Raw genomic sequence first — 26,876 nt, 5'->3', positions numbered from 1 at the left:
CATTTTGCCTTTGAAAATCTCCCGCAACATGGCAAAAGTAGTGAATAACCAGGCAGAGGCTGTTGCTGGAGGCAGGATACTGGGTCTTGATGGAGCAATGGGCTGATCTCACATGGAAAAGTCTATGTTCCGTTGCTTGGGAAAGGCACAGGACTGGAACAGCAACAGGTCAGAATTGAAGTGAATTGGCGTAACTGTTTGTGGGGAGCCCAGGACTGGTAAAACAGAGCGTAGTGTAGGTCAGGACTAGGGTGCATTGGCACAGCTGTTCATGAGATCAGGAATAGAATAGCAAGAAGTGCTGCAGGCCATGATTGCTGGACACCGGCAGAGCTAGAGGTGGCGTCCAGGACTGAAATAGCATAGGTTACAGGAGGTTGGGATAGAGGTGCATTGGCAGAGCTGTATGGGGAGGCCAAGACTGGCATAGCAGGTCAGGATTCGGAGCACTAGCAGAGTTGCATGAAGGAAAGTGCCTACTTACACTAGGATTGATTCTGGACAGCACATGGGGTCTCCAACTTAAACAAGCAACTAAAATTCATCTTTAAACTTGACAATTCTCTATTTAACAGCAAACAAGCCACACCCTCCACCAGATAGTCGTCAGATTCCATTTATTCTGTATACATTCTTAGTGCACATTAGAGTAAGACATGAGCGCTCCTCAGCTCACACAGCACTAAGGCTCTTTGCCTTGAAGGTTACACCTGGATGAAATATAAACAGGGACTGAATGGATATCCATAGTAATAACCCATCAAAGTAATTACACAGAAAGACCGATGTCTATGGACAGAGCAGCTTTGAATCCCTGGTGACCAGAGCCCCGAAGTGCCTTTGCTTTTCCGCCAAGTCAGAAATATTTAGTATCAAAGACACCAGTACAAGTAAGAACAAGGAGAATCACACAGGATAAGAGCTTGAGGTCAACACAGATGTGCCTGGGCCTTTTGACTTTAGTCACACACACACACACAAAGGAAGGAAGGAAGGAAGGAAGGAAACAAATAGGATCCCCTCTTTAGAACCAGAGTGTTCCCCACACCCACTCCCTGGCTTTCATTTCCCAACCTCCAGCCTATCCTATCCCTTAACTTCTTCCCTTTTGGTCCTGTTTGGTAGCAGGAATCCACTCCCCTTCAGCTACCTACACACAGCACTCAGCTTCAGATGAACCAAGCTTGGTGGGAAAACAAACTCTACAGACAGGCTGCAAGGGTGCCATAACAGGTGAGCTGAAATTACTACTAAGCAACTGATGAATGATACTGCATAGTAAGGGTGAAGGCAGATGCAGTTGGGTAGCATCATGCCTACGGAAAATGGGTGGGAAGTGGCTGCGGAGATGACTAAGAGAACTTATGTTAATAATATCTAGCTCTTGTATATCGCTTTTAATCCACAGATCTTGAAGAGCTTTACAAAGGAGATCAGTATCATTATGCTCATTTCACAGATGGGGAAACTGAGGCACGGGGAGGTGACGTGATTTTCCCACAGACACCCAGCAGCAAAGCTGAGAATAGAACCCAAGTCTCTTAAGGCCTAGCCAGTGGCCACACTGCACATAGGGATCAACAGAAACAACTGACTGCTCAAGACACACATACCCTCACCTGTCCTAGTGTGAGGCACAGGGGTCTCTGGCATGAGAGGTACAGAAACAATCCCCTCCCAGCATGAGAGAGAGGAGATTCTGAGGGTTAGAGGTATTTAGACGGCCGCTTCCCACTGGAGATAAAGACAGCAACAGCTGGGAAATTTTTTCCAGTGGACACAGTGGCTTACATAAAAATACTTGTATAATTTTTTTCGTGTTCAAACCACTCTGTAAACATCAATTAATCCTCACAATACCCTTGTAAGGCAGGTAACTATTACTAGCATTCAGACCAAGGGCGTTACAGTTCCTCTCCATTCCTAGAGAGAAAAGTAGGCATCTAGGCTGTGTAAAACAAGCTAAAAATAGACACGCTCCTTCAGATTAGACCTATTCCCTGCCAACCACAAATAGATGTCGAGGGAGAGGCAGTCCACCTGCCTAACTTCAAAACCCAAAGAAAAAACACTTAAAAAGTTAAGCCACTCAAAAACCTAAAGAAAATCTCCTCAAGCCGAAAGCCTCCTGGGGACACATGGTCTTTTCCATGTTATCAGCCCCACACAGAACAGATCAGTGCAGGGACGATACCAGAGGAAGCCCTCCATCCACAGGACAAGCCTTAAGAGATGATGTGTTCCTCATCATGGAGCCAATTCAGTACGGGGGCTAATTCCTTTTTGTGTTAGCACATGCGGGGTCTCCAGGGCAGGTACTCACCCATTTATGATGCTGAGCTCCTTGTGTCCAGCAGTGTGACACCAGCCAGATATATAATGCTTTGGAGAGCACCTTTGACTCTGGAGACCAAGGTTTATGAAGGCCACTACAAAAGATGAAACATTCTGGTTTTTGCCTACATTGTATTAGCTGAGATGGTCACAGCATGTTTGGAGGGGAGACACTGGGATGTGGATGATGGTTCCTAATTTAATCCACATCCAAGATACAAGTGCGCAGGCATTTGGATAGTCCAATAATCTGTTCCTTGCAAGGCTCACGGCAAGATGTGCAAGGAAAAGAAAGGCAACCTTTAAAAGAATATGGTATAGAGGAAAATACAGACTGAGAAGATGTCCTGTTTTCTTGTCATGAACTAGAAGGTTTCTAACAAGGATAACTGGGGCAAAATTCATCTCCCGTGTGACCCCACTGAAGTCAGTGGAGTTACAGCAGGGCTGAATTTTCCCCGCAGATTATGAACTCCTCAGGGCATTATTGTCTTATTTTAGATCTGTAACAGTGTCAGGAATACCAATGGTGCTCTATAAAATATAAATAATTCCAAACCAAAAGAGAATCATAGGATAAGAGATTCCAACAGAATTACCACTGGATTACAGGCTCCCTACCATCTATTATCCAAAGCAACGTCTAATCAAACAGAGCAAGGAACTTGGTGGTGAGGAAAAGTCAAATAAAAAAGGTCCAAGCCTGTTCAACCTGCCACTGAAAACTCCCATCTTCTACCTGAGAATATCCCACATCTGACCACTAGAGGAAGCTATGAGGCTGGATAACACCACACCACACTTGTTAACATTGAAACCTCATCAACAGGGGTTTCCCTTCTTTTTCCGGTCCCTGAAGCTCTAATGCAGCAGAGCTCACGCTGCGCTCCATGAACTGTTTTCCTGGCTGTCGAAAACGAGGCAACAGGACAGAGATTGGGAGAGGACCTTGTCCATGGAAGGAGATCTCACCCTTATGAAGCGGCCAGAGAATGAAAGAGCAGTGGAGCCACTGGTCTAATACATTCCTGGCTAACTCAAGTCAGGTGACCAGGGCTGTGTTTCCCCCAAGCCCATGAGATGACTAACTGCCTTAAGAAGCCTTTATCTATTCACAGTGTGGCCGATTGGTTCTCCCTCTTTGCCTGCACAGATTCTCTCTCTGTCCCCTGAAGTCTTCCCACCCAGCTCGAAAGCTGAACTTGATCTTCTGTGCTATGGATACATGGGTCCAATGAGCATTAAATTGTAAATTCACTTCTACTCAGCCATCACCTAGAGCCAATCTGCCCCTGGCACTTCTCTCTTGAACCTCTTCATGAGACCCTGCAACTTCTCATGAACAACGCCTGCTGAGTCAAACACTGCGCTCCTCTTACCCAAGGATGCCATAAGGAATGGAGAATTCGAGAGACAGTAAATCAAGACACAGCCAGATGGCAATTTGCAAAATCAAACTCCAAATCAAACCACACATGTACTAAATCAGAACCACCCAGGATAGAATCAGAGGCTTCTTCTATAACCTCGGTGATGAGAGAACTTCTAGCTACTTCATCTCCCCTCCTTAGCAGGTGCATCATTCATTATCAACCACTATAAACTGGATTATAGCTTTGATAAGGCAATCAAGTCAAAGTGTCAGAATCTCTATGTACTTATATGGCCTTCATCACCATAGTATCCCAACCACAAGTGCCTTACACCACTCCTGGAAGGTAGGGAAGTATTATTCCCCTTCACAGATGGGAAACTGAGGCACGGGGTAGTGTGACTTACCCAGGGTCATCCAGGAAGTCTGAGGTCGAGACAATAATTAAACACCTATCGCCCTAATCCCAATCCCATGTACTAGACACTAGACCATTTGAATGGCATTGCAGTCCGGGGCACATTAGGGGCTTCAGCCTGGGTGGATGCACTGGGGAGGAAGCCCCACAGAGCTGTGTTGCTAACAAACATCACCTTGAAGAGACCCGTCTGATTTATTCCAGCCTCTCAGCTCATTTCGAGTTTTGGAAATACTCATTCAGGTATATTGGCTGTTCCCAACTCCCCCACTCTAGAGAGAGAACACTATGACAGTAAACTCTACAACATGGCCCCAGGCCTCACCTATTACATTACACCTGATTTGACTTCTCCAAAGACAGGTAAGCACTCACTTGTACAGATGAGTGGCTTTGGATACACTTAAAGGAACCCAATGTTTCTGCCAAAAGGCAATGAAGGCCCCTCCTCTTTCGATGGGAAAGGACAGGGTCTGAGATATCTTATTCCAATGCCGGGAACCATATTGATCCTGGGTGTAACCCTACCAAAGCTAATGAGGCTGCAACCAGGAGGAATTTGGCCCAATGGTCAAGGAGTCCTCTTCTGCTATTGCAGTAGTGTCAAGAGTCCTTTGTGATCTTGGGGTGGTTCTAGCCAATAGCAAGCCCACATGGGGCAGAATGGGGAAATTTACCTTTTTGTCTGGGACTAGATTAGCTTTGCTGTTAAACCTCCAAGGCCCTGATCCGGCAAGGCAATGAGACTCATTGGGAGTGGAGGATGCTCAGTGATTCATAGGCTTGGGCCCCACATCACCTGAGGTCACTTCCCATGATTTACTGAAAGAAAATGGCACAAGCCTTATAAGTGCCTTATCACCATCTGCCAAATGAGTGAGTGCATGACAAATAGCTTATAGGATCTTCTTTCTTAGCTCAGTCCTTCTCATCCTTCCCTCTCAGCCTTTCATCTCCATCAGGAGATGATCCTGAAGTCCTAGGATTGCCACCACCAGGCCACTCCCAATTTTAAAGAGAGGCACACTTTCTAAATCTGATCAGAGTCACCAGCAAATGCAGGAAACTTCACAACAGAGTGGAGCTACCACAATACAACAGGGATGATGGCTCCTGTCACATACTGGTTTTTCCTGTCTCCCCCTTACTCTCAAAGGTGCTTAGACTGTCCACACTATGACTTACACCATGCTAGTAAGAACTCCTCTTCAACGTAGGTGTTGCTAGGGCTGTCTCCCAGGCCAATGTGGACAGCGACTTTTCCATTTCATCTGCACTACAAATACAGCTGTAAACAGGGCACCAAACACAGGCTAAAGCCTCAGACATTTCCCATCTGCATTACAAGATCCGCTTTCACTGTGCGGGTGACAGGCATGTGGTAACCAGATCCCCTAATACTGTCATAGTGTAGATGGACGCAATGTCCGATAATTAGGTTAAAAAATCATGCTACATACAGCAATGGGGAGAGAGCCAGCTGGGGCATCTTGTGGGTACATCACAGCATGGTCTGATTAACCTAGTTCTCCGAAAACTGTTGCTGATCAGAGGAATTGTGATAGGGCCCTGCTAAAGATGCTTGTTAGCATAATTAGAACAAGGCCTGAAAGTCTGCAGTTCATGCAGGCTAAGCAGAATACGGGACAAAGAGAAGTGCTATTTCTTTTATCCCTATGTTAAGAGCACTCATCTAGCAGCAGGCAACTATTATCCTGTGACCACTTTTTACTTGGTGGTCATTTGTGACCAACATTATTTTGTAAACAGCCCCGCTAATCACTTTTTAAAACCCATCTTAGATGTTGGGAAACAAAAACATTTTATCCTCTCCGTTAGCTGAATAAACCTGTTAGATCAATACATTTGCTACAGACCAACGAGGAAGTGAGGAAGGGATAAAGGTATTAGAGGACTTGATTTACTGCTGTGGATGTGTGCCAGGTTCCCCACATCCCTAGTCATAACAACACTAAACTAGATAGTTCATCATGCCAAATGCTAGCAACAAATTCCTAGAATAGACCCTGATCCGGGCTGCAAGTGAAGTCAATGGAAGGATTCAGCAGACTTCAGTGAGTGCTGGATTGGTCCAATGAAGCACTATAATAGGCAACAACATTTGCCCATAAAAGGGCAATTCAAAGCCCACCAAAGACGGTGGGAGTCTTTCCACTGACTTCGATGGGCTTTGGATCAAGGCCTACATGAATACAGATACATTAATACAGTGCATTTGCAGCAACAGCTGCCATGTAACTCTAATATGTTCGTATTGTGACTTTTAAAGACATTCTGTCCAAGATCAAGCACACATTTAGCAAAACCTATATCCTGACTTGTTTTACAAATATATATATATTTTTTTGGCCTGGATGTTTTGCACATCTCAGCTGGGTGAGCAAAACTAGACAAGTCAATTTAAATTCAGCAGTTAGTCAGTTTCAGCTAAAGACTCTCAGGCATTGTCCAGTGCTGTAATGTTTGAGATGCAAAAGCTACAACGGAAGGTGATGTTTAACCCTTAAAAAAAAAGCCTCTTCATTGAGATTGTTCATGAAAATATTTTTATACAGTTACTTAAAAAAAAAAAATTCTTCCTCACCCCCAATGAAACCTAAATGTGGGGCATAAACTACGTGACAGTTTCCCTATAAATAAAGTCAGTTCATATATTAAAAATAATTAGCTTCTGTTATAGAACAAAAATAAGAGCTGGACTGAAGCCTGGAAGACAAGAGGTCAAAGGCTTGCCAAAACTCACTCACTTCTGAAGGTGGTGGTGGTGGTTGGTATTTGTAATGCAGATATCCTATCCTATCTCCTAGAACTGGAAGGGACCTTGAAAGGTCATCAAGTCCAGCCCCCTGCCTTCACTAGCAGGACCAAGTACTGATTTTTGCCCTAGACCCCCTAAGTGGCCCCCTCAAGGATTGAACTCACAACCCTGGGTTTAGCAGGCCAATGCTCAAACCACCGAGCTCTCCCTCCCCCCCAATGAGATACCAAACCAATGAGAAGAATCATAACTCTACAAATGGGGAGGAGTTCCTGACCTAAGGCTAAAGAGATTATATGGATACCCATCAGCTTTACTTATTTGTAGGGCTTGGCTACATTCCTTGCCATTGCTCCTAAAAGTCTCACGTTTCAAGGCAGCACTGAAAAGAAGCTGGGTTTGTTAGCGCTGGAAAGAATCTCAGAAATCGATAGATTATGCTTGTGACTGCCAGGGCCGAGATATAAGCAGATGAACCAGCTTTTCCCTTTCACTGACTCTAGTCTGTTAACATACCAATGGCAAGGACATCATAGGAAGGTTTGGATGGCTCCATTTGCCAACCCCGAGCGAGCTTTCAGAGAATTGGATGGCATGATTCCAATCCTGCGGAAGAGGGTGAGGGAGTTTCAAAACAATAAGGCAGAAGTGAATATAATTCCAAGAGCTCTTTTACGTCTCACAGAAATGAGAGGGAATAGCAAAGTGGAATCAGTGAATGCCTCATGCTGCAAAGATTGGTGTGGCCTGTAGCAAGTGAAACCATACACAGAATGTTATCATTGGAACATCCCACAGTGGAAGAGAAGTAGAACGTCATGCGCAAGTTTTTTTTTGTTTGTTTGTTTTTTTTTTACAGAAGGGCCTGATGGTTCACATCAAATTCAGCCCTGGGGTAACTGGTTACAACCACTCAAAGCCAATGGAGTTACAGTAAAGCTCAATTTAGTCCTTTGAGTCTACAATACAAGGAAATGAGCCATGCATTTAGCCAAAACACTAGTCAATTATTTCACGTGGACTCAGCGAGGTATGCGGGAGTAGGCACTGCTCCTTAGATATGACTCCAAGCTTGGTTGCCTCGCAGCTATGCTGACACTTCCATGTTTTCTGCAGTCACTCCCACCAGCCCAATATAGTGCATTCCAGGTAACTGAGCTTTGAGTCACAGCTACGCTTTCCCCATTTGTAGTTCCACAAAGCACCCTTTTCACCATATCATCCCCCCCCCCGTCCTGCCAGCCCCCGCCCCAAAAAAGGAAGTGAACACCAAGTGGATCCATTCCATGTTGCCACTGGCTTGGCACTTTTAACTTTGGTGCAAAAGAATGTTTACAAAATAAAATAAATAGATAGAAAAATAAAACAAATAAATAAACCGACAGCTGGAAAACATTTCTGAATATCCACAAAAAAGGCAGACAGATAAGTACACACCAAGGGCTCCCTGATCCCAAACCTCAAACTCCACTTGCATTCCCAGTCTTTCCCCCTGCTCCTATGGGTTTGGTTTTTTTAAAAAACACTCCCAATACTCTCTCCATCCCTCTCATAGAATCATAGAACATCAGGGTTGGAAGGGACCTCAGGAGGTCATCTAGTCCACCCCCCTGCTCAAGGGGGGACCAATCCCCAGTCAGATTTTTGCCCCAGATCTCTAAATGGCCCCCTCAAGGACTGAACTCACAACCCTGGGTTTAGCAGACCAATGCTCAAATCACTGAGCTATCCCTCCCCGTCTTCTCTCCACAGGCTGCCGACATGGATGACATGAAAGCAGGGGGATTGACCCTGGTCCATGAATGACCTGTTTACATTTATACTCCGCTTGGTGCCATTTCGAATGCTGGCACCCCACAAAATAACTTAAATAAATAAATAAATAAATAACCATTTTCTGCTACTCTGCAAGGCTTTAGAAACAAATGACATGGGAGGAACGGAGAGAGGCAGGCAGACATTTGTAAAGTCCGCTTGCTGGAGCTATCCCAGGATGCTGTATTGAGCAATAGGGTTAACAGGGCGTCGGGGCAATAGAGAACGAAAGTCACGCTACACGATACACTGAAAGGCAGGTACGAAAGCCACAATGCAGCGCTTGCACGCAGTGTTTCCCTTACAGAGGCAAGTCGGTGCTGTTATGCCGAGTTTTCCTTGAAGTCCCATCGTCTCTGGGCAGCGCTCTCTGCAAGTTGGACATGGCTGCTGTCTTTTTAAGGTCAATGACCGCGTAGGAGTCCATCCTGCTGGCTGGGTGGGCGGCAGGAAGCGGGGCGCAGGGCACCTGGAGGCTCTGGCGCCCCTTGTGGGGGTCAGCCTCCAGCTCCACCTGGATGTAGTTGAGCTGACGCTGCTGCTCCGGGCAGGGCCGGCGGAAGTCGAAGCTGAAGACACTAGGTGTGCAGTTGTGGCGGTGCTGCAAGAAGTCATCCCGACGTAGGCCGCTGTGCAGTGCGGCGTTCTCCGAGTTCATGTAGTTTTGCAGGGGGTCACCTTCGTCCGGCTCGGGGTAGCCATTCGGAGAAGGAGTCAGCGTGTCCCCAGAGTCCTCGTCCTGCCGCAGCGGCTGGCACTCCCACACAGGAGGCAAGGAAGGCAGGTTCTCGTAGTTCAGCAGGGGCGTCCTGCGGTGAGAGCAGCTGTTTAAGCCCAGGTCCTCCCGGGTGAGTTTCAAGCGCCCGCCACGCCGAAGAGATGTGCCCCCAGCAGGCAGCAGGCCATTCACATTCTCATATACGCACCTGGGCACGAGGCACTCATCCTTGCACTCGTTGTTGTTGTTAGGGCCGCAGATGTGCCCCCCGCACTCCCGATAGTAACGGCAGGAGCTGTCACGTTTCACCATGTGCCTGTGAACTGGGGCAGGGCCCAGCACAAACTTCACCTCCCCCGGCTGCAGGAAGACCTGGGGGTTTCGGTCCTCCAGAGAGCAGCTGTGGTTCCCGTGCAGAAAAGGAGGGTGGACTTCAGGCAGCGAGTGCATGCAGTGCCGGCCCCTCATCTCCTCCTCGCCACTGGTTGTGTTCACATAGGTGTGGGACTGCAGGGAGAGAAGATGTGTTTTAGAGGCAGAGGGTGATGCTGGGGAGGGGGGACAATGATAGGAAGAGATCAGAGCCAAAAATACAGGGGGTGGGATTGAGTGAGAGTACAGCTGAGAATGTGAGTGTGAAGAGTGAGGAGCCTGGTGGCTGATAAAGTGGGGGGGAGGAGGAGGAGTCTTGGTGGCTGAAAAAACTTGGAGGGGCAGTGTGCCGAGAAAGTGGGGAGTGAAACTTGACCGAAAGGGATGCAGCTATGGTAAAATTATGTTTACACATTAACTGTTGCAAACCAAACACCCAGCACCTGGAGACAGGAATGAATTTTGTTTTCTCTCATGGATGTGAATTTAGTTTCTATGGGGCAGGATGAGCAGCATCTTGCTCATCTAGAAACTATAATATGCCATATTATAAAGGAGACATAATATGGCTCTAAAGCTTCCCCATTAGTCTGGCCTGGTTTGGTTCTGCTCCTCCCTCCCATAACTCCCCAGCCTCTCTCTTAGGATCAGAGCCACTATTAATCAGGGGATTGATGTGTGGGCTCTCTGGGGTCTGAGGCCAGATCTACACTAGAAGTGCTCTGCTGGTATAGTTATACTGGTATTTTACACCAGCAAAGCGCTCCTAGTGTAGATGCAGCTTATAGCAGCAAAACAGAAAAGCTTATTCTAGCCCCTCCCCCTCAAAAAATGAACTATACCAGCAAAATTGCAGTTTTGCCAGTACAACGACATCTAGAGTACGGGCTTCTGCCAGTACAGCTTTGTCAGCCAGGGTCACGCATCATCACACCCCGACTGACACAGCCGTGCTGGCAAAAGTTTGTAGCACAGACTTGCCCTCACATAGGCTCCTTTCAAACATGAGCAACTTATGCACATGAGATGGTTTAAAACAAAATATCTCTGACACGTTTTTAAACAGGTCTCAAGTTGAGTTCAAACTCTGGTGTGGAGCATATGAATTTCCATCTACACAAGGTGAGATATCTTCTTGAGTGGTCTATATAAAGTATACAAGGACACAAAAATAACGTGAGGAAGGAGCCCACACCTGCCTAGGTTTGTGAGACTCTGAAGCACCAGCTATCAGACAATGATGGAGACAAGACACTCGCTGTAATGGACTGATCTAGCATGATAAATCCTATGAGCCTAAACACAGAGAACAAAGATCAGTTGCCCAAGCAGTGTAGTGGTAGCACAACACCATGCAAGGGTCTGAGTTTCGGTATCCAGCCTAGAGTTTAGCTTGGGGCTGGTAGAGATGTGGAAGCAGCACATACAGTTTCAGGAGGGAATTGCATGTTGCTGTCAAACAAGGGGCAGATCATTACTGATGGCCGGGGGAAGCTACACCCAGCCCTCGCTGCGAGCAGCTGTTCCAGTGAGTAGTCACAGGGGTGCAAATTTGCAACAGTGAAACTAAGTAAAACAGCCAAGAAGGAGCAACTGACAAGGTAAGAGGGTCTCTGGGCTTCCTTAACATTGAGCAGATGCGTGAGCCTCGCACCCCACAAGAATCCTAGAAGAGAAGAAAACATGCTATGAGTTCCCTGCAGCAATGGAGATCAGGAGACCTGGGCTTACCTGCTCATCTGGCCCAATGAGGGCATGTGTGGAGTCCTCCCCAATGGAGGAGTGTCTCAAGCTGTTCATGGAAGGGTGTCGGGCCGTGGAGTAGGATGGGGCTTCCCCAGGGAAGCTGTGGAATCCGTTGGGGAACCCTGGAACAGTGTATCCCAGAGCTGGGGGGAGAATTCAGAGAGACGTGCTTTAGAGGCAGAGCATCACACTGGCCTTGCGTACAGATGCGGCTGCATCTGCACCATGGGCCAGCTTCTCAAAGGGCCTTATTAAACAGACGTGCTGGAAAGGCAGAGCCTGCTTGGCGGGGAAAGGCTCCTACCGTGTGTACGCCTGTTGTAAATATGCAGGCTAGGCCCCCAGGTTAAATTTACCAGCACTTAAGTCACGTCTATGAAAGTGGGAAACAAACACACATTCTTCTAGTTGAGGTTTCCCTCAGGAGCCCGCTGATCTCTAAAGAGGCCACTTGGCAGAGCTCCAGTTGGAATCCAACTGGAGTCGGAGAATGAGGTTGATATTTGCAGTTTTTGTTCCCATTTCCTTGGGAACAAGGTATCACATCTGCAAACGAGTGGGGCTTTAAGCATGCTGCACAGACATACGTGGACTCGAGGGCCCAGCTCAGAGGCCAGACAGCTCACATCAGCTGCTTTGGGGAATGTAGCCTTGGCTTGGAGACCAGCACCCAACACAGAGATAAACTTGGACAAACTTCCTCTACCCTACCTAGTACTCTGGAAGCCTTACTGTTGGTTGTCTGGGGTGTCCGGGATAGCTCCAGCTCAGTGGAGTGACTGCCCCTAGTCATGATGACTGGCTCCTCCACCACATTGATACTATTACACTGCATCAGGTCCTGCAGCAGGTTAAAGATCTCCTCCGCCCTTGAACACTTGAAGGCAAATATCCCTGTGCAAATACAAAGACGGGGGGTGGGGAGAGACGAGTACAACCTTAGTTTAATAAGAGTGTAGTCTAGTCCTTGGAAAGCAACATAATGTAAAATCTGACTGAAAAGGGTTTCTGTTTAACACAACACAATTAACCTGGGGAACTCACTGTCACAGGATAAGGTCACGAGCTTGGCAGGATTCAAAAAGAGATTAGACATTTATATAGGTAATGGGAATAGTCACCCTTCCATTAGATAGTACACACATTTGTAAGAGGTATAAACCCTCATGCTTCAGGGTACAAGTCACATACTAAATATCCAGGATTAGGAAGTAATTTTCTCTATACACCCGTTGTTACACATCATGAAGCTTCTTCCGTTTTCCTCTAAAGCTCATGGTGTGAGACAATATTTCAAACAGGATACTAAATTAAATTGACAACTCGTCTGAGCTTGTTGGGCAAGCCCTGTATTTCTCTACACACAAATTTATGGTTTACAGGAAAATATTTTGTAAGATATTGTCAATATTTAAACACCCCCGAGGCGATATTTCTGTATAGTGTATCCTGTTGTTACATCACTAGAAACATAACACCACCATTGCTAGTTGATCCATGAATTGGTGCATCTAATGCCAACTTTACATTAGTTAACTCTGCTGGAGATAAGAATGGTATACTGGGTGACAGATGAGATTCTTCACCTGTAATTTCCATTCTTTCATTTTACCTGGGGCCCGATCCAACTCCCATTGTCAATTAAGTCTTTCCATTGACTCTAATGGGAATTGGATTGGGCACCTGGAATGCATGTGGAAGGGAGGAGCAACTGCACCCCACTTTTAAAATGTATCAGATTAAACGGTGGCTCCCCAGATAAATAGTTTGACCAATAGCCAACGTGTGCAGAACTAACCAATCACATGCTGGTGAGCACACACATGAATGCACAAAAGCCATAGCAACAAGGACAACAGCATGGCAACAACTGCTGCTACTCTGAAGAAAAATTTGAAAAATATTCTTGCCAGAAAATATATGCATCTGTCTTATTCACTGGGGCTAGGGAGGAATGATCCAAATAAAATCAATTAAGTGAGAAAGTCTCCTATGAACAGGAAAAGAACCAGAGGAAATGTATGCAGATCAAAACAGTATGGCTTCCATACAATTTATCTTTGCATATAGAGGACATGGATGACTTAACCTGTGCCCTCTGAAAGCTCTCTTTGTAGATGAAGAGTGAATGACTCTACCCTATCTGTGCTATCTAGAGCTCTGTAGAAAACCCAAGTAAACGTAACAGCATTCCAACGACTGATCTGAATCCTGCAAAAGGCAAAGTAGACACACAAAAAGCCACAGGTCCCACCCTGCTGACAACCGATAAGCATGGAATTCCACTAAATGCAAATCCTATTTATATAAATATTATAAAAGAGTAGCACACAGCATTGTAAATGCACACAGTACTTTATAAATAGACGCAGAACAGTGATGTGGACTTTATTCAGAAATCAGAGGACTTTTCAACACACAATGCTAATTGGGGGACACAACCTGATTTTTTTTTTCTTTTGCTGTGTGCCAAGAATATGCTCATCTCTTTACAAGTAATATACAGATAGTCCTTATGCCAAGAAACTTACAGTTTAACAGGCAGCATGGAATAGTGGGAATCAGGAAAAAATAGGCTCTATTCCCAGCTCTGCCACTGACTGAATGGGGTGTTCTTGGGTGAGTCATGTCATCTCTGTGCCTCAGATTCCCCATATGTAAAAAATGGGGCACTTTTGGAACTACCCTCTCCCCACCTTGCAAAGTGCTGCGGGATCAATGGATAAAAAGCAGTAAACGTAGTAGTACTGCTAAACAAGGCAGATAGAGAAGACAGAATGCACTGGAAAGACCAGAACAGAGGAGGACAGGATTTTTTAAAAACTAACATTGACTCACTTTTTTGGGTCATTGTGGAACAAGCAAGCCTTTTAGAAGGGACCTAAACAAAGACAGAGCAGAGGCTTGGCAGACAGTAGTACAGAGGACATAGATGATGACGTGCATTGAAAAGCAAATATCTGAAGTTGAAACATGCCTAGGAAACCAGAGCCAACAGCCTCATCCTTGCAAAAAGCACCTTGGGGGACCTTGGTTTCACATCCCATAGAAAGGTGGCATTTCTAGCACCTCCTCAGTACCAACACAGAAGAGTAAGCCCACAGAATCACTAACTTCTTCTGCCACCCTGGGTTTTCCTTAATGGTCTCTGATCCAATTGAAATCCCACTCCAAAACTGCTTACCTTAAGATATAATGAGAGCCAATTCTAGATGTGTTTCTCCATGCTGTGCATTTATAAGGCAATAGCCTAATTACTTTAAGTCTATAAATATAAACAAGTGAGCCACAATAAGCCACAAGAGTGATACCACATGATAGGTCTGCCCTCAGTCACAAGCTTCCAACATTAATGTCTTAATTGGGAGTATTAAATGCACATGCAAACACACCACAGTACCCTAGAGGTGTGCTATCGCTTGTGCATGTGAAGCAAGGAATAAAGCAGGTTTCCCAGATGTAATAAGCAGGGGAGAAATCAGCACCAAGCAATTCCAGCATTCTGAAACTGAAAGTTTTAGACAGGTTTGTTCCCCCAAAAGACACAACACCTTGTCCAGTCTGGCAGCGGCGTCCGCTCTCGAAGGAGAAGAGGTTGGAGTCATAGCCATAGCGGCGCAGGCAAAGGTACGGCCACCTGACAGCATCGCGCTTGTGTGTGTGCAAGATGAGCTCCATCTGCGTTAGCTCCATAATCCCAGATCCCAGCGCGTTACCCTCATCGTCCACATTTGTTACCTGCAGAGGCACCAAAGCTCACATCAGGAGGCTCAACACAGGAGATCATAGAATACCAGGGTTGGAAGGGACCTCTGGAGGTCATCTAGTCCAACCCCCTGCTCAAAGCAGGTCCAATCCCTGTGACAGATGTAAGTTTGCCTGGAAGCCCCAGCACTCTCTCCCTTGACTCATTAACATGCCTTGCTCTTGGATGATAGGGGGAGGTCATTTGGGAGTGAATTCATTGCTGGTGAAAGGTGCGACATGGACAGCCCTGAAGACTGCAGCCCCACACCAGTTCAGCTAATGTGCCTCAACACAGGCATGGGGGGGCGGGAGGGGAGACACCCTTGAGTGGGAAGAGGAGAGTTCAGTCTCTCTCCAATTCTTGGCCTCTCTGCTAAGACTGTCAAATGGTTCAACCACTGCCGGCTGTGTTGGTGCTTTTACAACGTGGAGACCTGTTTACAGCCAATTAGGCTGAAACGCACAGACTCATTTCACACAAGCCACCAAATATGGTGATAACTTTTGATGCCCACTGACTTGGGCCCAATTTGAAAGGTTCCGCAACACGTGAGCCATCTAATTTTCCCTTCTCATTGCATCTGTTTCTTCTCTGGCACTGGGAGATTGAATCTCAATGCCAACGCAAATCCTTCTACACGACAGAGGGTGGAACCAGCAAGCAGGGGATTCCCTGCTTAAAAATTAGCAATACATTTGCAAATCTTTCCCTATAGAAGAATTTCCCCATAAGAGAAAGGGCTTTAATGCGTAGGTTCCATGAAATTTGGATTGAACTTTGCAGGCCTTGATTCTCAGTGGCTGCTGTCAATTGCAGAGCTTTCCCTCTAGGATAAAGGGTATTACCTTAAACTTGGTGGGGTGGTTGTCTGGGACACTGTCTCTGCACAGGTAGCTGTAGCAGCTCCCCATGTCGTTAGCATACCAGGTGAGCCCTAGAGGGACGGTGCGGGAGAAAAAAAAACAACAGAGGATAAAGGTACAATTTCATTTGCGTTTTTGATCCGTAATTATTGTTTCATCCCAACCAATGACCCAGGCTTTTAGAGTGGTGGAGCAAAGGCAGGGACGGCTCAGTGGAGCCCTGGAAGTGTACTGGACGTTAAATGCTCTCAAGGAAGGGGGGAGTGGGTATGCATGCCAGGGCGCAATGCCACACCACCAGGGGATTTTTCTAATAGAAGAATATTTTCACGGAGCAACTAACAGCGAATGTGATACAATGGGGCTACGGAAGCTGTTCATAAAATAATGTTACTCTGGAGTTTTGGCACCAACTACCCATTTTATGACTAATCACAATGAGGAAGGATTCCTTAAGCACTAGCCAGGTCTACACTAGGAGTGTTTCACCAGTATAGCTATCCCGGGAGGGTATAGCAGCAAAGCACTGCTTGTGTGGAAATAGCTTATACAAGCGAAAGCACAATCTTACCACTATAACTATGTCTAGGCTAGAGATCACAACCCTGACCAACAAAGCCATGCCGGCAAGAGTTTGTAGTGTAGATCAGCGGTTCTCAACCGTTTCGGGCTCAAGACCCATTCATAAATGTTTATGGCCTGTTGTAAATAGTCTGGGGGTGGAGGCCCTGAAGGGTTTCGGTTAGGTCCTGCCCAGCACTCACCCCACAGCGGCAGCCCCTGCAGCTGCTGTGCTTTGGGGCTAGCTGGGCTTGGTTCTCAGCTCTGGACATTTCAACCTTCGGGGTTGCAGCGCCACCAGATTTGGCCCCGCCCCGCCCCCCTGACTTGACCAAATTTGCATGAATGGAGTTGTGACCTGGCTCATGGGGTTGCAGTGGCACTCACTCAAATTTGTCCTATCCTGGGTGTCCTATCGATGGCTGGGCCAAACCTGAGTGTCGCTCAGACCCCAGGGGTTGCAGTGCCTGGAGCAGGGAGGCGGGCCCAGCCAGTCCTGTGGGACAGGAGCCAAAGGAGCTGCCACACAACCCTTTGAAACATCCTGGCGACCCAATTTTGGGTCTCGACCCCCAGGTTGAGAAACGCTGGTGTAGACCTAGCCCTTGCGCAGTGCCTTTGAGATAATCCGTGAGGACAGAAGAAAGTTCCTAACTCTTTAGTCTCACTTGATTCTTACCCAGTTGAGGCCATTAGGTGGTTTTTTGAGGGCGGGGAGGGATTCCCACTTTATTCCCACAGTCCTCTGCTGAGTGTCATGGTAACCAGGATGTCAAAAAGTCACCTAGCGTTCCGTAGAAACTGTCCCATGTTTCACCTGACAAGAATCCAATCAGAGATTGGCAGAGAAAAGAAAGACAGAGAGCTAGATTTTTATCATATCTCTATTAATCTTTCTAAAAAGTTAAGAAAAACAAAATTAAAGCAATAATTTATAAATGTAAGTTTATGTAACACACTGCATGGACAAATCCAGTGGGGACCTGACAAGTAAAACACACTTTGGGGGTAAATTAGAATGTAGGTGTAAACAGATCAATCCAGAACTCACTGGATGAGCAAAATGAGAGGTAGGTCAGCAGGAAATGCAACTAGCATTTGCTTACCCCCTCCTATTGGCTGCTTTTTTCCCCACATCCCTCTCGGTTTGTAAGTTACACTTCCTTTGCCTGTTCAGCACAAGGTACCCTACTTTGCCACTTACATCCATTTTCCACCCAACAAATGTCATTATTGAACTAGGCACAGACATTCACAGGAGTTGCACCATTTACAGCAGAATGAACAAAGCCTGCAAAGCATTTTCAAAAACACACCAAATGTGTGTGCAGCTATTAAGGAATTAGCTCAACACCGTTCATAAATAAAGTGGGGCTGGAAATGCAGATGGACAAATGAAATTTCAGACAAAGGTCACAAGCAACTTTCTTTTCACTGGGCAATTTTGGACAACTAATCTCCAGAAATAAGGCAAATTTTGCCTCAATTATGGGATCCTGATCCATTACTGGGCCTCCAAGGCACTACTGCAATATAAATAAATTATAATACTAGTAATTAGCATCAAAGATACTAGAAATCACATGTATCTGATGCTTTAGGAATCTGTCTGCATCTGAATTAGACAGAAGGTTCCTAACAAGGTTCAGAGAGCAAGAAGCTATAGAAGCCAGTGGGCAAATAACACAATAGCTATTCTATTTTGGATCATAAAAGGAACAAATTCCAGATATACACAAAACTAAACAACTATTCAGTACTTTTCAGAGAATGCAAGTGCCTAGTGTACAGGAAATGCACGTACTAGTAATAGGAAAAACTGGCATTACAGACTTTAGTTTACTGAACTCAAAGTCAACTCGGGGCACCAGAATGAGAACCAGTCACTACCAAAGGACGCTCTGTGTTAATTATCTAGTAGTCCAAGGCGTGAGAGAGTAAAACTGTACGGATAACTAGCCTGACATTACAAGAGTAAATGAAATGAAGATGCTATTGAAAATTTCAAGCTCTGGCACATAATCAGTTTCATCATCAGTCACTCCAGCTTAGCAAGACTTCAGAGACAAAGATGATTCTCTTGGGCAAAAGCAGTATCCTCACGCCCACATGTATAGGTTGTGGCATTGACCATGTATAGCTAGCACATTTTGACCATTACAGTAACAAATAATATCCTATGCGTCTCCACTGTACATAACTCGGTCAGACTTGATTCTGCTCTTTCTCCTTCCTTATCCATACCTGGGTATCTCTCCATCACACCTCTGAAACACTGTCTCTGTCTGCCACTGCCCCAGTCCTACCTCTGATGAATCCTCATCCAGATCTTAAGCCTGATCTACACTTAAAACTTAAGTTGACATAGTTACAGCACTGACACCCCTGAGCTCTGCAGTTCTACTGACCTAACCCCCCAGTGTAGATGCGGAAGCATTCTTCTGTCGACTAGCTACTATTGCTCAAGGAGGTGGAGTTACTAGTGATGGAAAAAACCCTTCTGTCACTGCAGCGTACATCTATTCTCCAGGATTGCAGAAGTGTAGCTGCAGCACCAGTTATACCACTGTAGAGTACATACGCCTTAAGTGTCTTCTCAACTTCATTATTACAATGACTTTCTCAATGGCTTTTCTTTGTCCCAGCTCTCCCAACTCAAGAAAATGCAATTTTCTGCAGCCTGCGTTCTTACAACCAATGCAATCACATCATCCTCAATCCTGAATAACTCCATAGGCTCATGACTCAGTTCAAAATTGGCCTCCTTGTTTGTAAAACCCTCCATGAACTTGCTCCAGCAGACCTCACAGACTTTGCCCACTAATCTAGCATCAGCCTCCGCTCTGCCTTTCAACTAATCTGGTCACTGCTGGCACAAGGAGCCTTCTCTTCTACAACTCCTGCCATTACCAACATCCTCTCCCCCCCGCCCTCCCACTATATCAATTCTCCATCCTATTTTAAATCTCAGTAGAAAACTTCAACGTTTTTCTTTGCCTCTTTGTTTTTCTCTCCCTCTACTAGTATTTCTGTCACTCAGTTCTTTGGCTCTGTAAAATGTTTGGGACAGAGTGTTATGGGCTTCCATTGAAAGGCTGAAAGGCTCAGAACTGAGAAAATGAGATTATAAAACTACCCATTTAATGATCTTTGGAGATTCCCTAGTCATCTAGTCATTGCAGACCATGCCTTGTTGCTGACGATTTTAGTTGTATCTATTTGATGCAGATACCTAGATTCTTAAGACTCTACTCTTCAATGAGCAATCCTTTGAAAACATGCCTTTTTCTGACTATGCTACACATCCAGAGAATATCCTAGTTGACCAAGCACCCTCCTTATTTACTGCCTACCTACATACTGTACACACTAAAGTGCTTCAAAGCTCTTTCTGAGTTTCCATCATCCAGATCCCTTTGCCCACACCAGCTGCTCCAGTCATCTGCTGAAATCCCCCATAGCCTATACACAAGCAAAGCAAAATGCTGCTATCCTTTGTTAAAGGCCCAGACGTCAGTTGTGTCTTTGGCATATAAATATCTACAATACCATTTCTCATGGTTTCTTGCTCACCATGCTTAAGCTTAATTGGCTTTCTGGGGGAAATGAAACCACCTAGCAGTCCTAGCCCTATGCACACCTGTGACTGCCTGGGTCAGTGACAGTGTATCTACACTGTAGCTGGAAATGTGCCTCCCAACCCCTCCGAGCCAAGCTCTGCTTGAGTGGGCATGCTAAAAATAGCAACCGGGACAGCTGCGCCAAGGTAGCAGCTTGGGCTAGCCACCCCAGCTCGTACCCACAGGGTCGGGAGGATTCGGACGCAGGTAGCTACCCAGAACTGCTACCTGTGCTGCGCTAGTCCCGCTGCTATTTTTAGCACATTAGCCCAGGCAGAGCTAGCACCCCCGGCTGGGAGACTCTCTCCCAGCTACATACCCTAACGTGAGAACTGCCTACAGCCAAGGGACGGGAGTATTCTCAAAAAGATACAAGGTTCCATGGAGTACTTGTGGCACCTTAGAGACTAACAAATTTATTAGAGCATAAGCTTTCGTGGGCTACAGCCCACTGCATCCGAAGAAGTGGGCTGTAGCCCACGAAAGCTTATGCTCTAATAAATTTGTTAGTCTCTAAGGTGCCACAAGTACTCCTGTTCTTCTTTTTGCGGATACAGACTAACACGGCTGCTACTCTGAAAAAAGGTTCCATGGTTGTCAAAAGGCCTAAGGCAGGATATATATCATTTCCTATCTTATTGTGAGGGATAGAGTCTGAAATCACAGCTGGCAAATTTTCTTGTGATACTCCTGTCACCTTTCAACAAAGGTGGAGATTTTCAAATGCACAAAATGGGGACTGGGCACCTAACTCCCATTAACTTTCCATGGACATTGGATGCCTAACTCCTGTTTCTACCTTAGAAAATATCTTCGAAGCGTTTTTTAAAAACTAAGGAAAGGAAAGTCATCCACATACAAAACTCCATCCTCTCCAGCTCATATCTTGGTTCTTCTTATTGAGTGTCTCGGTGCATAGCTCAACTCTTGGATTCCCTTTGGCTTACCAAGGGTGTGAATTTGGTGGTCACCTCCAAAACTCTGACAGCACCCAACACCCTCCAGCACTATAATTCACAATAGTGCTTTCACCTCCTCCCCTTGTAATCTCTTCCTGTGTTTTTCATATTTATGTTTTTGAGAAATGTGGGTTAAAAACCAATCATGTGAAATGATGACATAGCTCCTTTTCCTGGGAAGGTGGTCGATGAGAAATAATCTAATCTTCATTTTAGAATGACATTTTTTAAAGTTTTACACAAAGATGACAATTTTAGGCAGAGGCCGATAATTTCTCCAAGGAGCTTACAAATAAAAATGCATTTTAACTCAAATGAGCTGATATGCACTGTGTATTGCATCTCCAGTGCTAATGTACTGCACTGCTTTGTTCTGTTTCCAAAATCATTAAAGACCCTATGTTTATGTGCAACACACAGGTGGGGAGTGCCGATCACTCTTCATTAGCAGCAGTGGATGCATAACACCAAATTGAAAGCTTTTGGTTTGCAAGCTGACTGACAGCCAGCATTGTACATGTGAGTGAATACCTTTCCAACTGGCACGACACTACCAGCAGAGCCCATGTTAAGACAGATACCTGCCCTGGAGCGAAATGTTAATAAGACACAGACTTTCAGGAGTCTTTAACCCCTATTTATTGTGTCTTCTAATGCCAATCTGGAGATTGCCCACTCTGTGGGTATGTCTATATTGCAATCTTTCCTGCCAACTGCAGCGCGGACGCAGCCTGCGTGAAAGGCAATGCCTAATTCAACCATTTGTATCTGGAAACAAGGCATACATCACTCCCAAGTTCAAAAATTATCACTGCCTTCCTATCCATTAGAATTCAGATCCAAACTCCCTGTGAGTCTTCATGCTCCTCCATGGACTCCCCCAAACTTGAATTCATCTCTAATTGACAGTTTTCTTCCGCTCCCTGAATATCTCACATTTCTGTCCAACATTCCCTGTCTCTCCACAGCCAGTGGTAGAGACTCCTGTCTCCCTGTGCCCAACTCCTAAGAAGACTCACGTCCATCTAATGGTCTGTTTAATGCAGTATCCTGTACACCCCTACTTGCAAATTCCCATGTTCTGCTGGAATCTCACGTGCAAAGTTGCACAACTAGGGTTGCTAGGTCAAAAAGGGACCCTGGCGGCTCTGGTCAGCGGGCCATTAAAAACCTGGTTCCATGCGGCTGGCAGGCTCCCTATGCAGCTCCCGGAAGCAGGGACATGTCCCTCTAGTTCCTAGGCAGAGGGATGGCCAGGTGAGCTCCACGCACTGCCCCCGCCCCGTGCGCCAGCTCCACAGCTCCCATTGGCCAGGAACTGCAACCAATGGGAGCTCCGAGGGCAGCGCCTGGGGCAGAGGCAGCGCACACTGCGCAGAGCCACCTAGGAGCCAGAGGGACATGTTGCCGCTTCCAGGGAGCCTCCCCGAGGTGAGCGCCACCCAGAGCCTGCTCCCTGCACCCCCTCCCACACCCCAAGTCCCTGCCCCAGCCTGGAGCCCTCTCCCGCACCCAAACTCTCTCCCACACCCCGCAACTGCTGCCAAACCCCAACCCCCGGCCCCAGCCCTGAGTCCCCTCCCACACCCCCATCCCCTGCCTGGAACCCTCTCCTGACCCAAACTCCTTCCCGGAGCCCACACCCCGCACACGCTCCCACACCCCAACCCCCTGCCCCAGCCCTAAGCCCTCTCCTGTACCCAAACTCCCTCCCAGAGCCCACATCCAAACCCCCTGCCCCAGCCCAGAGCCCAACCCACACCCTGAACCCCTCATTTCTGGCCCCACTCCAGAACCCACATCCCCAGCCCAGAACCAGTACCCCCTCCCACACCCCAACCCCCTGCCTCAGCCCTCAACCCCCTGCCATACTCCGAACACCTCAGCTACACCCCCCCAGCCCAGAGCCCCTTCCCGCACCCAAACTCCCTTCCAGAACCCGCACCCCGCACCCACTCCCTAACCCCCTGCACCAACCCAGAGCCCCCTCCCACACCCTGAATCCCTCATTTCTGGCCTCATCCCAGATCCCACACCCCCAGCCGGAGCCTGCACCCCAACCCTTTGCCCCAGCCCAATGAAAATAAGCGACTGAGTGAGGGTGGGGGAGAGCAAGCGACAGAGGGAGGGGGATGGAGTGAGCAGGGGCGGGGCCTCAGAGACAGGCAAGGCAGGGGTGGAGTCTCGGAGAAGGGGCAGGGCAGGGGCAAGGCAAGGGTGTTCAGTTTTGTGCGATTAGAAAGTTGGCAATTCTCCCTTATGTGCAACACATCAGGGAGGCAAACACTGTTAATTACTAACAAATTTATTACAGCATAAGCTTTCGTGGACTACAGCCCACTTCTTCGGATGCATACCGAAGAAGTGGGCTGTAGTCCACGAAAGCTTATGCTCTAATAAATTTGTTAGTCTCTAAGGTGCCACAAGTACTCCTGTTCTTTTTGCGGATACAGACTAACACGGCTGCTACTCTGAAAACTGTTAATTACATGATTCAAAAAGCAAGAGATTTGAGCAATGAAGAGAGAACAGCAAAATTGCCCCTGGATGCCACCTTGCATGCAAAGAAACGCCATTTGGCACAGGATACCACCAAGTGCCACAGGACATAACCTACGACAAAACCCTTGGCACACAGCACAGTGCAGTCAATGAACCCCTCAAATCCATGCTTGATCACACAAGCAACTAGCAAAACTACAGAGGCTTGGAGTGGTGAAAAAGTAGGGAAAGGGCAAGGTTTGTCCTATGCCAGTGCCCCAAGCCTGGCTTGGGAAGCAGGATGGATGTTCTAAAGCCCTGGTTTGCTAGGGCACTGTGTGGCAATTACAAAGGGGAAAAGAGGTGGCAGAGGGCTTTAAAGAGGGGGACCATTATATTAGTGATAGCACAAAATGAAACCATTGGCATGTGAGTGGGAAGGGATATTTAACGAGGGATGCCAGGGCTCTTGGAGCATCAGGATGGGGATGGAAGGGATAGGGTAGCTGATGAAAGATGAACAGGTAAATCATGGGGGGCTAGATAATGAGGGAAAGGATATTAGGGGGAGGTGCGAGCTCTGTAAAGCAGTAAGTTGAGGAGTAAGAAGGGGTAGTTTGGAGGTAGGAGCAGTGAAAGTGTACATGGGGTCAGTGGAAGAGGATAAGGGGGGTCAGTGCAGGAGGGGTCGGGCAGGGGATAACGGGGGGTCAGTGCAGGAGGGCTGGGGAGGTGATAATGGGGCTGAGTGCAGGAGGGCTCAGGGGAAAACGGGGTGAGTGCAGGAGGAATGGGGGGGTCAGAGGGAGTGAATAAGGGGGGGTCAGTGAGGAGGGGTCGGGGAGGGGATAACGGGGGGTCAGGAGAAGGGGATAACGGGGGGTCAGTGCAGGCGGTGCTGTGAGGGTCAGGGGATAACAGGGTCAGTGCAGGAGGCGTCGGGGGGTCAGGGATAACAGGGGGTCAGTGCAGGGAGAGGCAGGGGGAGGGGATAACGAGGGGGTCAGTGCAGGAGGGACGGGGGGGTCAGTGCAGGAGGGGTCGGGGGGGTCAGGGATAACAGGGGGTCAGTGCAGGGAGAGGCAGGGGGAGGGGATAACGAGGGGGTCAGTGCAGGAGGGACGGGGGGGTCAGTGCAGGAGGGGTCGGGGGGTCAGGGATAACAGGGGGTCAGTGCAGGGAGAGGCAGGGGAGGGGATAACGAGGGGGTCAGTGCAGGAGGTGCTGGGGGGTCAGAGGGAGGGGATAACAGGGGGTCAGTGCAGGGAGAGGGGATAACGAGGGGGTCAGTGCAGAAGGTGCTGGGGGGTCAGTGCAGGAGGGACGGGGGGGTGACGGTGCCAGGGGAGCAGGGGCAGGAGCGGTCCCATAGGGGGTGCTAGGGGGACCCCTGGGGGAAGGTGCCGGCCGGGGCGGGCCCGGGGGGTAGTGGGGAGGGGCCCCGGGGGGGCGGGGCGGAGTGAGCAGGGGGGCCGGGAGGGGTCCCCGGGAGGGGGCAGAGGCAGTGCGGGGGGGCCGGGGCGGGGTCTCTGTACCTGCGGCGCTGCCCGGCCTCTGCCGTGCGGGCGCTGAGGGCCGGGCCCGCCCCGCCGGCCGGCGCCGTAGGGCCCCCGTTCGGGCTCCGGGACCCGCCAGCGCCGCCTCCCTCCCCCCACCCCAGCTCGGGCCGGGGCCGGGGCCGGACTCGGAGCCGCCGGGAGCAGCGAGTCCGGCAGCCGTAGCCTAGAGCGTCTCTCGCTGGGAGGACCCGAGCGGGAGGCGATGCGGCCGCTAGGTGGCGCTGGGGACACGCGGCTCCGGTCCTCTGGCGGGGGGCGGGGCTCCGAAGGGAGGCGGGGAGGGGGCGGGACCTTGGAGTGAGCAGGGGGAGGAGCTTAGCTGCGGGGGCGGGACATAGGGCTTCTGCGTGTGGGAGCTCTGGGACTTGGCAGAGTGAGGGGACTTGGGGCTCAGGGGGCAAGGGAGGGGCTCTGGGACAGGGGAAAGGGAGCTGGCCCTGGGGGGCAGAGAGGGTGGGGGAGCTGGGGCTCTGGGGGCCATGGAAGGAGGGGAGCTGGGGTATTTGGGGGGAAAAGGAGGGGAGCTGATGCTGAGTTAAAAATGTTTGCACCTAAAGAGAGAAAGCAGCTGGAGGAAGGGACAGTGCAGTGTACAAACCCCACCCCACCCAGCTCATGCCACAACAATGTACATACAGCTCACACGCCGGCTCCCCCAACACAGACAAAACCCCATGTGCACTCCCACGCCGTATACACAAAACAGCCAGTACTCCGTGCATACTAACCCCACACCACCCACGCCCATTTCAGACGGATCATCCCTTTCATCTAGCAAACTATACTACCAGTCAAAAACCTCCCTTTATCCCCATGGATTTAGATGCAGTTAAAAGGTGTGTCCTTGTTTTTCCTCGCCATATATCCTGTTTATAGCTTTCAAATACCTACACACTCCAGTAGCTGCCAGTAATGTTGCAATATTAACATAAAAGAATAATTCATATTAATAATAGCTCATTCCCACATACCATGGTAAATGCCTACGGATTAGATAATATTAATTATATTTTTACAGTATAAAAAAATATTGCATATTTTTACAATATTCTTCACTTCCTGTACTAAACTGCTGTGTAGTATTGTTGTCTGCTATTAAACAGTTATCAGAAGTGGCTGTATTTTCCATGGATATATAGTGATCTCTGAATTGTGTGGTTTGTAAAATCCTGGGGGCTCCTGTGTGATGAAAGATGCTGTAGAAATGCAAGGTGATGCCATGTATTAAATCCTAATTTGGAACAATCCCCGTAGTGGCAAAGTGCCCACACCTGGTCCATTACTCTGGCCCAATATTCAAAAAAGTGCTTTTTCCATTTTTTTGGTGGAAAGATTGCACATGGACAGAGAGACACACACAACAGATTTCCCAGGGCACTATGTCTTCTCCCCAGCCATTTATCTGCCAAGTACAATATTCCCTGATTCAACTAAAATAGCAAACGTACACACGCCAGCCAACTGTTGCCCTGTACCGGCTCACAATATCCCCATAACCTCTCAGAATAGAATTCCTTTTGCATGCAGTCTG

The 26,876-nt window shown here is 47.8% G+C and overlaps 1 protein-coding gene across 3 annotated transcripts; it reads right to left on the bottom strand.

Moving 5' to 3' along the window:
* Positions 1-600: 600 nt before the first annotated feature.
* FRS3 (fibroblast growth factor receptor substrate 3) lies at positions 601-25,426 on the bottom strand. 3 transcript variants are annotated; one of them, XM_054028033.1, is made up of 8 exons: positions 25,322-25,426; positions 17,406-17,543; positions 16,148-16,236; positions 15,106-15,292; positions 12,287-12,448; positions 11,540-11,697; positions 9,645-9,943; positions 601-9,527 (listed from the first exon to the last, which is right to left on the bottom strand). In XM_054028033.1, exons 3-8 carry the CDS (start codon positions 16,211-16,213, stop codon positions 9,020-9,022), a joined length of 1,380 nt encoding a protein of 459 aa, XP_053884008.1. In that variant the 5' UTR covers positions 16,214-16,236; positions 17,406-17,543; positions 25,322-25,426; the 3' UTR covers positions 601-9,019. The 3 variants fall into 3 exon arrangements, with proteins under 3 accessions (XP_053884008.1, XP_053884006.1, XP_053884009.1); XM_054028031.1 differs by having other exon boundaries at positions 601-9,943; XM_054028034.1 differs by lacking the exons at positions 15,106-15,292; positions 16,148-16,236; positions 17,406-17,543; positions 25,322-25,426 and adding an exon at positions 14,393-14,571 and having other exon boundaries at positions 601-9,943.
* Between the last annotated feature and the right edge of the window lie 1,450 nt (positions 25,427-26,876).

This window comes from Malaclemys terrapin, chromosome 4, assembly GCF_027887155.1.
Source record: "Malaclemys terrapin pileata isolate rMalTer1 chromosome 4, rMalTer1.hap1, whole genome shotgun sequence".
Taxonomy (NCBI): Eukaryota; Metazoa; Chordata; order Testudines; family Emydidae; genus Malaclemys; species Malaclemys terrapin.
The sequence above is the reverse complement of the archived record's forward strand: the minus strand, read 5'-3'. Positions and strand labels throughout refer to the sequence as shown.

What these genes read in the sequence shown, in the direction of transcription:
- FRS3 (XM_054028031.1), bottom strand. Translation starts at nt 16,213, where the DNA reads ATGGGGAGCTGCTACAGCTACCTGTGCAGAGACAGTGTCCCAGACAAC. An exon ending in ACCACCCCACCAAGTTTAAG is followed by an intron (nt 15,293 to 16,147) that starts GTAATACCCTTT and finishes GTGCCTCTGCAG; the next exon opens with GTAACAAATGTGGACGATGA. An exon ending in GACACCCCAGACAACCAACA is followed by an intron (nt 11,698 to 12,286) that starts GTAAGGCTTCCA and finishes TTCTCCCCCCAG; the next exon opens with CTCTGGGATACACTGTTCCA.